This window comes from Tachysurus fulvidraco, chromosome 23, assembly GCF_022655615.1.
Source record: "Tachysurus fulvidraco isolate hzauxx_2018 chromosome 23, HZAU_PFXX_2.0, whole genome shotgun sequence".
NCBI classification, from domain to species: domain Eukaryota; kingdom Metazoa; phylum Chordata; class Actinopteri; order Siluriformes; family Bagridae; genus Tachysurus; species Tachysurus fulvidraco.
The window spans coordinates 13,244,299-13,260,662 of NC_062540.1; the positions used below are offsets into that span (position 1 = coordinate 13,244,299).

General features: G+C 38.0%; 1 protein-coding gene across 1 annotated transcript in view; it reads right to left on the reverse strand.

Moving 5' to 3' along the window:
* The window catches only part of phc2a (polyhomeotic homolog 2a (Drosophila)), a 35,751-nt gene extending 20,099 nt beyond the window's left edge, over positions 1 to 15,652 (reverse strand). Inside the window, exons 1-3 of the mRNA XM_047807364.1 lie at positions 15,520 to 15,652; positions 1,554 to 1,602; positions 595 to 860 (exon numbers count right to left, since the gene is read on the reverse strand). Of these exons, the coding sequence (XP_047663320.1) occupies positions 595 to 804 (210 nt within the window). The 5' untranslated portion in view covers positions 805 to 860; positions 1,554 to 1,602; positions 15,520 to 15,652. The remainder of the gene's footprint in view (positions 1 to 594; positions 861 to 1,553; positions 1,603 to 15,519) is intronic.
* Positions 15,653 to 16,364: the final 712 nt, after the last annotated feature.

Genomic DNA, 16,364 nt, shown 5'->3' on the forward strand with positions numbered 1-16,364 from the left:
GTAATAATAATAATAATAATAATAATAATAATAATAATAATAATAATAATAATAATAATAATAATAATAATAAACTGAACATTTCCACCTTAACAAAAAGAAAAGAACAATAAATATTATAAATATTTAAGCTTAATTTTTTTTATATACATTAAATTATTATTATACTATTTAAACTGATATGAATTGTATGATTTGTCTTTTTATTAGATGATGATATTATTTAACTACTCTTATTGTTTGACCGTTATTTGACTCCACTTATGTTATGTCATAATAAATGTTGCCTGTAGAGAGCAGCATAGGACCATGAAGGCAGCAGAGGACCATGAGGGCAGCAGAGGACCATGAGGGCAGCAGAGTTACAAGTTCAGACTCAAATTTACACTCCATGCAGAAATACAGGGAATGTGACTATAGCTGAACTTGAGGCTGAAGATTTAAACCCAAATCATTCAGCTTCCCAATTCGATCAAAACCCAAGATCAAGGTTCAGAACCATAGTTTTAAATATTAACACAATAGCTTGTAATATGGGGAAACCTTTCATCATGAGCTTATAGCTGAAATGTAAATGAGACCAGTGCACCATACCTGCACTGTCTGTCTGTCAGGGATTCCCCCATATACTGATAACTGTGGCAGTGTCTGCTGTCTGCTGCTGGCACTGACATTGCTACTGATGCTGGAGCTGATGGTGGCCATTCCCTGGCTGTTGCTGCTGCTGGAGATGGACATGATGATGGGGTTGCTTGGTGCAGGAGCACTGGAGCTGGAGCTCACAGAGGCCTGCGTCCTCTCCATGGCAGCTCTATACCCTCCTGGATTCGATCCACGACTACTGATTCTCTGTCCAACACCTAACACACACACACACACACACACACACACACACACACACACACACACACACACACACACACACACACACACACACACACACACACACAGAAGAGACACAAGCCAAGCATGCATGGAGTCCTTGCACTTGGGCAACTGCTGAACAAAACATTGATTGTTTTTAAATTGAACCCCAAATTCCTCAGGCAGCACACTAAATGAATAGGATGGATGATGTGTCCACTGGGAGGTGTTAAATTCTAGTTCAACCTGGCACAAAATAGTTTTCCAAATGTAGTATCCAACCAACATTTTCTTTATCCACAACTGACATTTAACTGTATTGTTCTGTAGGTGTAACATTTCTGTAATATAAAACTATATAATATAAATACAAATGAAATTTGTTCATTTATTCATTATTCATTTATGTTCAGTATCCCCATACACATATACATTTAGAGTCAACATAGCATAGCCAGAAAACCTACATATTTATAAAGGTGGGACACATGTCAGATTCCACACAGACACTAAGTAACCCAAGCTTTTGATTGACTCATTGTTAGACAGCAATGCTACATGCTGCACTACAACGCCACCCTAACAAAGGAACTATGGTAAACAAACATGCAAAAAGATACCACAGCCATGTATGAACAGCCTAAATATATAGACTATATAACACTATATAGTATGAAGTGTAAACACACCTCTTGTTCAACGATCAGCACCGCAAAGTTTCCCTCCAAAGTATCGATCCTGAAAAAAAATGAAAAAATCAAATCATTCACTGATGACAAGATCCTACAGTTTTTACTTGCTAATTTTTTAACCAGCAGACATGATAAATCTTTAGCTTGCTAGCTGGGCTCTTCTCTACATTTCAGTGAAATTTTATTTTGCCTTTTGCTCCTCAATTCAGCGTTCACACTTATGCTGTCTTTTCTATTGCTGCTTGACCCGGTATTTTCACAACAAACGGTTAAGCAAATCCGAGTGATCCCACGAACAGATTAGAAAGAAAACTCACTTAAACTCAACCTTAGCCAAATAAACAAAGCAAGCAAAAAGACAATTGTAAAAAGCCGAATAAATTAGATAGTATAGTGTGTACACACTCATTTACTGAGCAGGCATGAATGTAAAAACACTAATCAGTTAAATTAATAGTTAATATCAGGGCTCTCAAGTTTTGAAGACAGGCAAAACCATTTGTTTCACCAGGATCACTGACCACATTTTAACCAAATTTTTTGTTCAATTTCCATTTAGTAATGTGTGTGTGTGTGTGTGTGTGTGTGTGTGTGTGTGTGTGTGTGTGTGTGTGTGTGTGTGTGTGTGTGTGTGTGTGTGTGAGAGAGAGAGAGAGAGAGAGAGAGAGAGAGAGAGAGAGAGAGAGAGAGAGATTGTGACTGGTGGTGTTTATTGTAAGTGTTTGTTGCCTTTTTGGACTCCTTTATCATCTGTAATGTTGCTCCCATTTAAAACAGTTCGGCTCAAGCCCAGCCATTTTTAAGGGTCATGATTGAGGACAATGTCCCGTCCAGAGACAAGATGTTTCGTATTGAGGTTTTGTTCAAACCGACCATCGAAAATACCTTCTCTAATGAATGTTTTTTTCCATTGGTTGTTGCGTTAAATCTAACCCAGATACTGCTATTTTCTGATTGGCTATTGTGTAGCCTCTTTTTTGATTAGCTGATACAGTAAGTGTCAGGCTCGACTTGCTCCAGGAAAGACGCGCTTGATTCCTGCCCGGTTCCTTAGAGACAGCGGTGCGGACTGATACATTTTGGGCGCTGCGGCTTATTAAATATATGATAAATAGTCAAAAAGTTTTTCTGCGTGAGAAATACGATGTGTGGCGGGAGAGCGTGACAAGAGACCGAAATGCGTGACTGTCTCTCTCAATGCGTGACACCTGACAGTCCTGGTTAATATCCTCAAATGTATCCACATTTAGCATGCGTTATACAGTAGTGCTAATTTCAAGAACTAGGATTGCGTATCAGATTGTGTAACACATAGGTGCACAATTCACCTCCTGGTTAATTCTAGTTTGTTGACTTCATCTGACTACACATCTCATCAAACAACATCAGTTAAGTATTTACATCTCCAGACCTGCACCTGAGTCTCTCTGACATAAGAACAAGCATGGTTTATTTTCTTCTGTCAAGTTGTTTAGTCTCAGAGGATTTTCCTGCCATAAAACACTGCAAGTGTGTTCACGCTTTGGCTGTGAGAGCGTTAATCCCTGCTCTCAGGCTGATACCTGAGATAAGACAACACAGACTCATGTTACCTGCAAATCAGATGGTCTACTGTCACAAGAAAGAAACTTGAGCTGCATGAATCACAGGTCTCTACCACCTCTACTATCAGTTAACTCACACAGTATATCCCACTGGTCTACTCACTACAGATTTTTAAATGCATGTAATCCATTTATTCAGTGTGTACACATAATGTCCATGGAGTCACAGAGTTTTTACTGACAGAAAAAATTAGGGTCTAAGTTATATTTTTTTCACCTGCTGGTTTTTTGACAACTTGTAATTTCCACAATTCTGTTTTTTTTTTTTCATTTTATTTAAAAGAATTGTATATTTAAATAATGAAAAATGTTTGCATCCATGTCAAATCCAAGATGGATTAAATTGTTCCAATCTGTGTAGATGCTAGGTCAGTAAACTGAAATGACACAAATTGCATAAGGATTCAAATAAGCGATGACAATGATGTATGTGAGTCTATCATAACATAAAGGGGTTCCTTAAGAATGTTTTTGTGTTTGTAGGTTTCTACAGAGGATTAAAAATATTTTAGAGCTTTTGATATTTTACAGAGCTTATTAAGGACATATTACCCATAATGCATTTATTTGACAATCATATGGAATGACTTGTTACACACGTAACAGCTGTGTGAAAGATTTCAGATACTTGATGACACTTCAATACAAATGTTTTCTTGTTTTCGGCTAATGCACTACCACTCTGAAAGTTTTGTTTAATAAATCCTGCTTGCGGTGGGCACAGTGGCTTAGTGGGTAGCACGTTCTCCTCACACCTCCAGGGTTGGGGGTTCGATTCCCGCCTCCGCCGTGTGTGTGTGGAGTTTGCATGTTCTCCCCGTGCCTCGGGGGTTTCCTCCGGGTACTCCGGTTTCCTCCCCGGTCCAAAGACATGCATGGTAGGTTGATTGGCATCTCTGGAAAATTGTCCGTAGTGTGTGATTGCGTGAGTGAAGGAGAGTGCACTCCATCCAGGGTGTATCCTGCCTCGATACCCGATGACGACTGAGATAGGCACAGGCTCTCCGTGACCCGAGGTAGTTCAAATAAGCGGTAGAAAATGAATGAATGAATGAAAATCCTGTTTGCTCTTAAACCACCACTCACATACAGTATTGGTGATGAAGTTGGATTCATATGAATGAAGTTTATTGAAGTGTATGACTGTTAACCCCCATCCCTAACCCTGCACTATAAAGTATTTACTGTAAGATTTATTCTAATTTTACCCAAAGGAACTTTAGACTGGGACAGGATACATCTAAGCAGTTGAATATTTAAGGTATTGCTCAAGGACCCAACCATAGCAGCTTGGTTGTGCTGGGATTTAAATGTATTCCCTTCTGATCTGTAGCTCAATGCATTAACCTTAGCTTGAGCCATTAGATATCCCATTATGCGTTTGGTTTTTGTGGTATTTTACTATAAATCAGTGCATCACCCAATCATTTTAGTGTAACCCTGTAAAATAATTTAACAATATTGGAATAACTGGAAAATAAATACTGTAAACTCATCAGTTTTTATAGTATATTCTCTAAACCTTTGCAACTCCTGTAACCTTTTACACTTTTGACAAATATTGATTTCTGTTCCTACCATGTTGTCATCATCTCATCAGCCCAGTCATCCTGCTCACTAACACTGAAGGTTGCATGTTCACTAATGAGGGCTTTGATGGAGTAGCAACAACTGTGATTGCAGCTACTGTACTTTATGATACATATACAGCCTTCACTATCACTCCAATGGTCCGGAACAACAGTGAGAAATATGGTTATGGCCATTTCTTTGCTTTGATGTGTCAAGGCTTCTCAGAAGATGCATGAGTCAACAGGATTTGTGGCTCGTGTATACTTGCTTCAATTCAACTGTTAAAATGCTTCGGTATGCATCTGGCATTGGGAAACGTTCTTCACAAAAGAGCGTGAAGTAAGGAAAATGATTGCTCCACTGAGATTCAGTCATACATAACAGTCATACAGATTCATTTCAGACTTTTATGGTATGTGTTGGAATGAGTTTCTTTGCACAATCAGATATAAGAATTTACTGCAGATGACTAAAATATGTGACTGTTTCTGATATAAGAAGTGCAATGTAATGCAATGTAATAATATAAGATAATCTTGAAATAATTAGATTTTTAGAAACAGAATTTGTACACACAAATAAAAACAGTGACACACAATTTTGGAAAGTTTCTCATTCTTTTCTGATCCCATCTCCTCCCAGTACAGATGGCTGAGACACTGCACAATCATTATGTCACACTGCCATTAATGTGGAGCTGATTATCACAGAAAACTACAGTGGGTGGTAGATATACCAGACCAAACAGCCCCTGTTCTTTCTTTCACTAACATCACCAGCTAGACCGACATCAGCACGCCAACCAAACGACCCAGATGGGAATGGATGTCTTTTCATATGAGACTGTACACCTGCTAGAACTTGTCCAGATCCTTTCAAAATCCCCAAATCCCATGACTTCAGACACAAAAAACATAAAACAAAAGACATAAAAACTTTAATGCTGCTTTTATATACAGTTGGCTTATTTCAGTATATAGACAGAGCAAAAAGTAAAAAGAAACGATCTCTCTCTCTCTCTCACTCTCTCTCTCTTATTCCATTAGGCCACTAGGTCATTAGATTGAATTAGTGCCAATTTCCTGAAGCAATTATACATGAAAAATTTCAAGTACATTAAGTCTTTACTAAAAAGAGACTTGCGCCTCTTCTCTATCTTTCTTTCACGCATTCACTTCATTCTTTTTGGCTGGCCGGTACTGCAGACTGCACATAATTCCAGTCAATTTGCCCTCTCGAGCTCTAGTATTAGTTAATGGTCCACCATAATTTATGACAACTGAAAAATTGTCTTTGCTTTACTCAAAAAGAGACTGTAAAAGAACTGTCACTCAACTATTCCAGTCATTTAGAAGCAAAATTACTTAATCATACTTTACCTTATGTCTCTGACCAGAACTCCTGTTTCTGAGAGAGGTTGCACGTGTTATTTTTTCTTTAAAACGGCAATTTACTGATATTGTGTTAAGCTAGAGGGCCCAAGCTAGGGTTGCAACAGAGATTGGTAATTAGCCAAGCCTACATCAAACAGACAGCATTTCCTCCGGGTGGACTGACACCGGATGGATGAGACATCAAACCCGTACCTGCCTGGACAGGCTAAAGCTGCACTCTGCCTGTTAGCCAACTAATATAGACATTATTACTAACTAATACTTAACCACCTTTAAGGTCTCGGCATCAACCTGGTTTTCTAAATTGTTGGCGTATGCTGAATAAGTGTACACATCGTGTACCCTAACTCATTACTAATAAGTCAAATCACAAGCACAATGACAACTTGAACAGCCAAAACAGCACAATTTCCTTACTTCAACTATTAGGGAATAAAACTCATTGTTAATGTTTTTTCTTTTTTGACCGTTAAGAGTTCCATTCACTTAACTGCTAGGGCTGGTTAGGGTTGCACGCTGGAGGATGTGGATCTCAGGAACACAGAGTATGAAGAGGGAATTGCATGGGACAATGTGAAAAGCATTCTACTTACTGCCATTAAAGATTCTCACAAAGGAACAAACCAAAGAACTATTTGGACTCTTAAGGAAGGTGCAAAAGACTTTTCTGGACTTTTATGCACAACACCTAATACCTCATCAGAATCTTTGTACAGCACAAATGACATATATCACACACATTTTCCAGATCTCTTTGTTTATACATATAATTCTAATTCTATTTTCATTGTAATTATTTTTATTCTATTTTTGTTTGACTTTTTATGACACGCACAGTCAAAAAAGCATCTTCACCATGACATACTTTGTATGTGACAAATAATGCACTTTTGGTAGGAAATAAGAACACAATTTAGACACAAAACAAATACAGCATGTGGAAGATAACAGATTTATTAACATTTTATTGTGTTAAGCTATTTATTTTGAATTTGTACCAGCACTAAGGAAGATTTGTTTCTATCAGCATAAATATTAATAATGTAGTCATAATTGTTATGATGTGTTTTTACCAATAAAACTTTTGCTTGTTTTTCAACAGTAAACCTCAAAACTCCCAGTGCTGTTCATATCTTTTTCAATCATGTCTCCAGTTCATGCTTCCTGCGTGGGATTAAAATCGGCTTTTTCAGCACTCTTGAAATGGAAAAGCGTGTAATGAGTCAGATATCATGTACCCACCTTGTACAATGGCTACAGTATGTGTAACACATGGCTAAAACTAGTTACAGAAACTATCATGGGTTCCTTGCCAGTTAATGGGTCCTCAGACGCCCTGATCTCAGGATTTTACACTTGATTTGCATGCTGCCAGTACTGACTTCTGTCAATTGTGTACAAAGAGAACTGTGAGAGAGCTACAGCGGTGGTTCCAACGAATACCTTAGAGATAAACTCTAGCATAGAACTATCAGTACATGTACAATACTCTACTCTGCAGGTCAGGAGGCAGTATTGCTCAGAGCTATATAAGCCAAAGGGTCTTTGTAACATGCTGTTCACTTCTTAACATGCCTGCTTAGTGTAAGTCAGAGACAACCTGTCATAAATTAGGTGAGGGAGTGGTTGGAGGGAGGGGAAGAGAGAGAAAGAGAGAGAGCGTGCGCGAGAGAGAGAGGGAGAGGAGAGAGAGAGAATGAGAGAGAGAGAAAGAGAGAGAGGGGGAGAGAGTGAGAGAGAGAGAGAGAGAGAAAGAGAGAGAGAGAGAGAGAGAGAGAGAGAGAGAGAGAGAGGACTAGTCACATGTTAGCTGGTGTATCAACAGGGTGTCGGTCAGAAACTGGAGAGCTATAACACACCACAATTACTCAAATAGTCTCCATAAACCCATACTGGAGGAAGTTGAGGAAATCCTCCACTTTTTATGGTTTTTGTGATAACACTGTTTCCCCAGTTGAGACAAAATTTGTTCATCTATACAACTTGAAAACTAAAACTAAACTATGGTACTATAGCAACCCCTGGTAACTTGTTAATTAAGCATAATGAAACATCATTATTCCCATAAAGAAAAAGTGAACAAGCATGATACTAATAAATCATGCACTGCTCTCTGCTTACTGTTTGCTGCCGTCAGAGTAAGATATTTGTCCTCTCTTACCAAATTTCTCTCCCTCGCTCTCCATCATCCTCCACGTTAGTGCATTCCCTGCTTTGTAGCACCCTGCCACAGGAAGATTTGTAGCCCTAATTTCCTTAAGATCCACCATAAACCTGCCTGCTTTGTCTGCAGGGGGACTACCGGGGTGAAATATGGCCCATGCTGCCATGGTCTCGCTGATTGAAGAACTCAGCCGAGGGACTCTGTGATCGTAATGTTGACATACTTGTGGTCAATGTCTGGAGTATATCATACGCTTTTCTGTGACCAATGAGATGGATATGAAGGACCATGTCTCTTAAACATTATGAAGGCACCAATACAAATGCATTCAGCAGGAAATGAAATTGTGTAGGTGACTGATTCAAAATTCAAACATTTGTTTCATTGCACCGTTTCAAGGTGACCTTATAGCCATAAAACAGGCTGATAGGGAGAAAATGAATAAGTAGCCATCTGTGCATGCACTCATTTTTTTTAAAAGTAGAGACATTAAAGATGAAGGTTTTTTTAACTGCTCTCATCTGCAGCATAAAGTACATGTAGGGGTAATTTCAGATTAATCTGAAAAGGAGTGCGTTTGCAGGAACAGTTTATCATGGATTCATTAACATATAAATGACTTGCCCACACAGCCTGATCATTTGGGGCTTTTAAAAAGACAGTAATAATAACAGACAATAATAGTAACGATTTCATTCCTTTGAGCTAAACAACCGTGAATTCCCTTCATATTGTTTTTTTTAATGTATGTGGAGCTGAAGCATGAAATGAGCTCAAAGCAATAAAGCTCAGTTTCTTCTGTCTTCATGAACACCAAGAACTACTAGGGGCCAACAACGTTTATCTTTTTATCCTCGTATAATATCTTCCCAAAACATTCCAGCACTTTTCTTTCATTTTATTTTGCCTTGTTGTTGGGTTTGTTTATTACTTATACTGTAGCAGTTCAATGGTGCATTTTAAATAAAGAAAGTGTTATAGATTGTTGAATATTGAAAGCGATCGTGATCGTTCAGCATTTAGGTTAATCACAGCATTATTGAATTCTCCAATCTGACTTCTCAGAGGGTGTTTCTTATTTTTTATAACAGCAGCTCGATAATATTAATATGATCGTTCCATATCTTATTCATAATTCCCAGGAGTCTATATGGCAGATGCTTGACATAATATATAATAATAAATGGATTACAAATGTGCCATTACACAATAAAGAGAACTTTGACAGTGTGTTTGACAAGTACTTTATATTTACAAGGAAATATTTAAAGTTGCATTTTGGAAAGAGTCACCAGTGTCAGCACTTTGTAGCTGTGAGAAATAAATCTGCATCTTTAAGTTTTTTCCTTTAACGGTAAAGGACTAAAATCAAAGGCTGTTGTCTTCTGCAGTTTCTTACAGCCACTGCAGGAGAAAGCAAAGAAAAGACAATTTTCCAAAGCATTGAATGTAACTATAAATAAATAAATAAATAAATAAATAAATAAATAAATAAATAAATAAATAAATAAATAAATAAATATCCTTTTAATAAAATAAAAAATATTAATTGCCTGTAAATTATTGTGGTGTAAAAAGAAGAAAAGAAATCTTGAGAAAGAGCTGTTCGGTAAGTAATTTGCATCACTAAATGTGGTTTGGTAATTTTTGGTTAGTAATTTGCATCACTCCATGCATTTGTCGATTATATTCATATAACTGCACGCCTCATTGTGTTTTATTCCTTACTTATCAATTTTAAACAAAAACAACAGAAAAAAAGCAATTTTAATCTGGAAATATTGGCATCACACTAAAACCATGTGGAGTCATGTGGATCGACAAGCTCTAACACTTGGCAAAAAAATCAATTTAAATACATAAAATAAAAATAAAAGCCTATACAACCAAACCGACCGTGTGATATTCATACATCTGAGTTAGTAACTAATATTGTCTGATTTTCCATATACTACACACTGTCATCACAATTAAAATACATTCAAAGGTAGTGTTTAATATTTGGGGGGAGGAAGAACTATAATACACCATCAAGCTGTTCTAGCCGAGGCCAATAAAACAGCATTCATTTAGCTGTGTAGTAGAAATGCCTTCCAGTTTGCTGCCAGCATTATCAGATATCAAACATGTAAAGTGTATGCTGTATCAGGCTTCAACAGTTAACGAGTAAGAAACTGTGAACTGTGAACAGCTGCCTGTGTTCTAGCACTTGAAATCAGCATGAGACACCCTGCCACACTTCTCTCTCTCTCACTGTGTCTGAAACACTCACGCAGTTGTAAAGCTGCCGCTTGACTAGGAGAGAAATCAGAGCCACACGCGCCTCGGGGGACACGACACTCACAAAGGGTCTCAAAGCCTTCCGGGCAATGACTTATATCTGGGAAAGCATTTAGAGGACACAGGTGTAAAGAGTTATTAAACGATGCCATGGTTTCTTCAGAGCAGGCTCTATTATAAACTATATATTATAAGATGAGACAGGTTACTATAGAGCATCATGAGTGTAGCTAGCAGCAGTGATGGACATTTGGTGGACACACTTCTGTCTAAACAAATGGTGTCTCCTCTGCAAACAGCGACGATTGCATCGGCAGCCGAACACCTGAGCAAACTCGCATCTCAGGTCAAACAGCCACCTGTTTCAGACCACTCAAGCATTAAGTGACAGGCAACTCTAAAACAGCACAAGACAAAGGAGGTGACAGACTTTGTGTGCCGTCACATCCATCCATCCATCATGAAAAAGTCACTGCTGAACGGTGAGATGAGATTCTGGATGCCGCTGACTCTAAAAGGCAGAATCTTTTAAATTGTACTATTTCACAATTCAGATTTTTTTTTGCATCATTTGTGCCACATTTGTAACATTTGTGTGTTAGAAATATGGCACACATTTCACCAAAGTATCAAGATACCTGGAAAAGGAATACTTAGTGTGATTCTTTCTTTAGCATTTAATGATGATCTTTATGATGCAGTGAATTTTAAATACTTAATATATAATATTGTTGACGACATATAGTGCACTGGAATTGGAACACTCTGTTAAACCGACGTATCTTGTGGCATGAACATGATATACTTAATAAACCGACGTATCTTGTGGCATGAACATGATAGACAGAGTTTGTACGTCTATTTTGTCTATCAAACGCACTTTTACTTAAAGCCAATTATTACCATGCCTGCCGCAAACCACAACAGAAATGAGTGCGAAATTGAAAAAGTTGGATATCTAACCCTTTTTAAACAAAAAGTAATCTATGTAATTAATTAATTAATTATTCATTTTCAGTAACGGCTATATCGTCTATGCCAAAAACATTGGGTGCATGACAGGAATGGACCTTGGATGGCATGCCAATCCATCCCAGGGCACAGTGCACATACTCCTTTATACCTAATGGCAATTTAGTGTAGCTAATCCACCTGAAAGCATGTTTCCTTTATGGCACCTAATAGAAGAAACCAGAGAACCCTTAGGGGGAACCCACAAAATGTGAAACAGTAATCTTAGTAACCTTGAATTTTTCCAACGTGCTTTCTTCATGGCTGTGCATTTGTGTATCCATGAACCTACTGTTTGTGATACAGGTTAGAAAATGGCTCAGAAATCATTCTGCATCTCTTAAATGAACACTGTCTGAACACACTTTAAAATAACTTACACATATACTTGTGCATGTAGATTGTAATGTAACAACCCCTGATTTAGCTCGTCAAACATTTTGAATGGTTAAGAGAAATATTGGGTGCAACATGTATGTGCTTGTAGGACTCATAAAACAGCCCAGTGAACATTCCTTTGGGGTCAAAAGTGAGGCTGCTGGTAAAGAGAAGATGGGCTGTAGAGAGTTCAGCAAATATACTACCTGCTGACAAATGACTGATTTAGACAGGCATAATGAGAGAATGAGTGACACAGTAAGCTGCACTGAGTTTGGCTGGGTTATGTCAGGGAGAAGATCAGGAGAACGTCACCATGAGAACAGAGCTTGAGATTCTGGTATAACCAGATGTGCTTTTTAAACAAGTCAACATTTTCTCCATAATTTTAATAAATGGATTAAATACATGTTTTGAACACAGTTCACAGTCATTTGTTTGGTTTCCAGCAGGTTTAGAAATACAAACTAAATAATAAAACTAATTTCTGCTAATAATGATAAACTATTGTATGTGGTCAAATGTTTGTGGACCCTGACCATCACACGCATACTTACTGCATGTGTTTCTTCTCCTCCACAAAATTAAAATCACACAATTATAGGGTATGTCTATGTATGCTGTAGCATTATGAGTTCCATGAACGGGAAATAAAAGGCCCAGACATGTTCCAGCATGATAATGTCCCAATATACAAAGCAAGCTCCATGAAGACATGGTCTGCAAAGACTAGAGTGGAAGAGCTCTAGTATCCTGCACTGATCCTTCACCTTAAACCCATTGAACACCATTGGGAAGACACGGAAAACACCAACTACATCCCAAGCCTTTTTACACAACATCGGTGTCTGCACTCACTAACGCTCCTGTACGTGATTGAGTCAAAAAAAGGTTCCAAAGTGTAGTAGAAAGCCTTCACGGCAGAGTAAAGTATTATAAGAGCAAATGGGGGACTAAATCTGTAATTAGATGTTTAAAAAGCACATATGGGTGTGATGGTGAGGTGTCCACAAATATTTGACTATACTGTATAGTGTATGTTAGTGCTTTATCCTGCTGTATTATGCTATTTAACAATTATCCTAAACACTGCACACTATGTGTACACAATGATTCAAATTAAGCTGATGACAAGACAGGGCAACTTGTTGCTTTATAACTCCAGAGCTCCTAGTTCAGTTCTGACATCAGTTTACTGTCTATGTGTAGATTCACATTGGCCCTCTTGGTTCTCTGGTTTCCTTCCACCTCCTAAAATATGTGAGAAGGTAGATTGGCTACTGTAATTACTGTCAATGTGTTTGTGAATCTGTAATAAACTGTCATCCCTCTGACGGTGTATTTCAATCGTACACCCAGTGTTCCAGAGATTGGCGCCAGGTCCACTATGACCTTGTGGAACAGTGACTTATTATGGAAACCTGCTGCCCTACAGAGTGTACATGTAAATGTGAATGTAAATGTAAATGTAAATTGCTTTGTTAGTCACACACTATCACGGACATTTCACTACACTTATAACACAGACAAACATCCTTACTTACTTAATAAGTAGCTTGTTTTAAACCATGCTGTTAAAATCAATCCTTCCTTTCATTTTATTTCATGTGGCAGGACCACGGATTTCACTGTGGCTATTCTTGGACTTTTCTGGGCTGCAGGTAAAAGGATTAGTTTGGTGTTTATACATTAAAGCAATGAATAGATTATATTACAAAATTAAGAAATATGAATATTAAATACTAATCATATGCTACAATCTCCTGAAGATCATCTCAAACACACATTACCTTTTAAACGCTCCAAGATTGGTGCTGTGTCGCTACTCGCTATCTTACCTACTCTTCATTTATTTATGACAAAATATGTAGTAATATGAGACCAATGGAATGGAGAAAGAATTATTTAAATGATTAAAATGGCCCAGGAGACGTTATTGAACATGAACAAATCACTGACATAACACATGACACCATAACACATAATAATCAGTGCTTTTTGAATGCTAAACCAAATAAGCCAAATAAGCAACGTTTGTTTTAACAAATGTTCATACAATGCTTAATATGAGCTAGAATTGAATGTCAATTCATACATGTGTTCATTTGCATTATTTTACATACTGTATGTATGGTTTATTAATCCTGAAGATCATATTTTGTTAATGTGAACTAATGTTAGTTAGGTTTATGGACGTTAACTTAAGGACGTTTAATCTAAGCCGTTACCCAACACTTAAATCTTACAACACATTTTAACAATAAAACCAGTGTAAAGGGTTTGGAAGGGGTAAATCTACTGGGCCAGTTTTAACTAACAATAAGTTGTTGTTGTTGTTGTTGTTGTTGTTGTTTTTTCATGCAAACTACTTTGTTGTAACTAAATCCTACAGCAGTATAGATATTAAAATTAGTACTAGACAAATCATTCCACTTAGTGATCTGATCAGAACTGTAGGAGAAGTTTCACTTGTGAAACAACAATATACAGTAGAGTACACCAGTATTTCCTCTAAAGCTTGTTACCAAAGTGGATTTTAAAGGTGTAAAGATGCAAAGTAGATCATGTCCTTCAACCCCTGTCTACACTGATGCACAGGTGACTAATTCTTACATATTTGAATACAAACCTTATGCAAAGTAAGAGTGCAGACAGGTTTGGGGTTTCTGGGAATAAGAACCTCACTTTGTTTAGCTCATCAAACAGTGGAATATCATAAACATCTGAGCTTTTTCAGGTTTATGAGAAAATGCAGATGGACAAGAGAATGCACACAAGTGCAAGGTGAGTCTGGGATTTTGTTTACAATTCAGCGGGTAAGACCAAAGCGTGTGGAGAAGGTGCAGATGGTCATGTTATTTGAGATGCAATGTGGTTAAACACATCATATCAGAACCCCACGGGTCAATAGTGGAACACTCTTCCGGTGTTCAGTGCGCCGTCCCCTCTTGGGGATTAAGAACGGTTTTAAGTGGTACCATTTGTAAAGTGGAAAAAAAACAAAAAACTTAGCAACAGTTTGAACAGGAAAGGGATATCTAAAAAAACCTGCTTTTCTTGTCTCGGGTATATTCATTGAAAGAAACTCTGTAGAGCACTACAAATCCCAGACTACAAATCACGCTTCGAATCCCAGGCAGATCAATCAGTCTGTTGATCCACTTCAGAGCAGAAATTCAACACACGTGAGTAGAGTATGTGGTGGCATGCAACTGAACAAACAGTCATGGTGAATAAGAAAACAAGTGCAGAGTAAGACAGTTTCTCTTATACATGCTAACACTGATACTGAATGTATAACCTCTCCCTCTCTCTCTCTCTCTCTCTCTCTCTCTCTCTCTCTCTCTCTCTCTCTCTCTCTCTCTCTCTCTCTCTCTCTCTCTCTCTCTCTCTCTCTTGCTCTCTCTCTCATATATACACACCCACCCACACACCAACACATACACATACATATATACAATCAGAGGTAATAAGCAGCAGGATTCTCAACCTAGTATCATGTATAAGCTTATAAAGGCAGCATGCAAAGTGCAGAAAGCAACAACTCTTCATGTCCATACCTTCTACAGATATCTCGTCCTTTCCCCTTGCTCGCCTTCCTTCCCTGATATCCTACACCATTTCTGAGTGTCTCTCTGTCCGACAGGACAGACTACACCAGGCACTGAGGAAGAGCTCAGGAGGAGGGAAAAGACTTCAGCATGAATTAGCATTCCAAAAGCAAGCATGTGACTTTTTTTCTCTCCAATCGCATGGTAGCATGTCAGTCTGGACCTCCCTGCACTGCTCCCACCCTCCCTCCCTCTCCTCCTTCTTCTCCCTGTCCTCCCTCTCCTCCTTCTCTCTTCTCTTGTTCGCAGCTCCAGTAGATTTGCTGTGACAGAACTGTAAAACATCTGAGATGCTGTTGTTATGCAAGGAACAATGTATTTACCATTCACGTACAGCAAAATTAGTGTCATCTTAGTAGCGTGTTAGGCACATGTTTGTAAGTAAATGAGGACTGGAAAAATATTTTTTTAATTAATATAATGCTTAAAATCTAGACTTAGACTTATTATAAAATTAGTCTGGACTAAGTCAAACATTTTAGACTCATTTTCAATAACTGCTTTATTATGACCCACACATATGCACACACATACACATACACACACGTGCACGCACATGCACACACACACACACACACACACACACACACACACACACACACACACACACACACACACACACACACACACACACACACACACACACACACACATATATATATATAAATGCACATATACACATACACTCATTAGTTCCTAGGGGCTATGAAGAAGTGGGAGGAATGTGGAGAAACCATAGGAAATTCATACTAACTATAGAAGAACACACAAAACCCCACACAGACATTATTAGG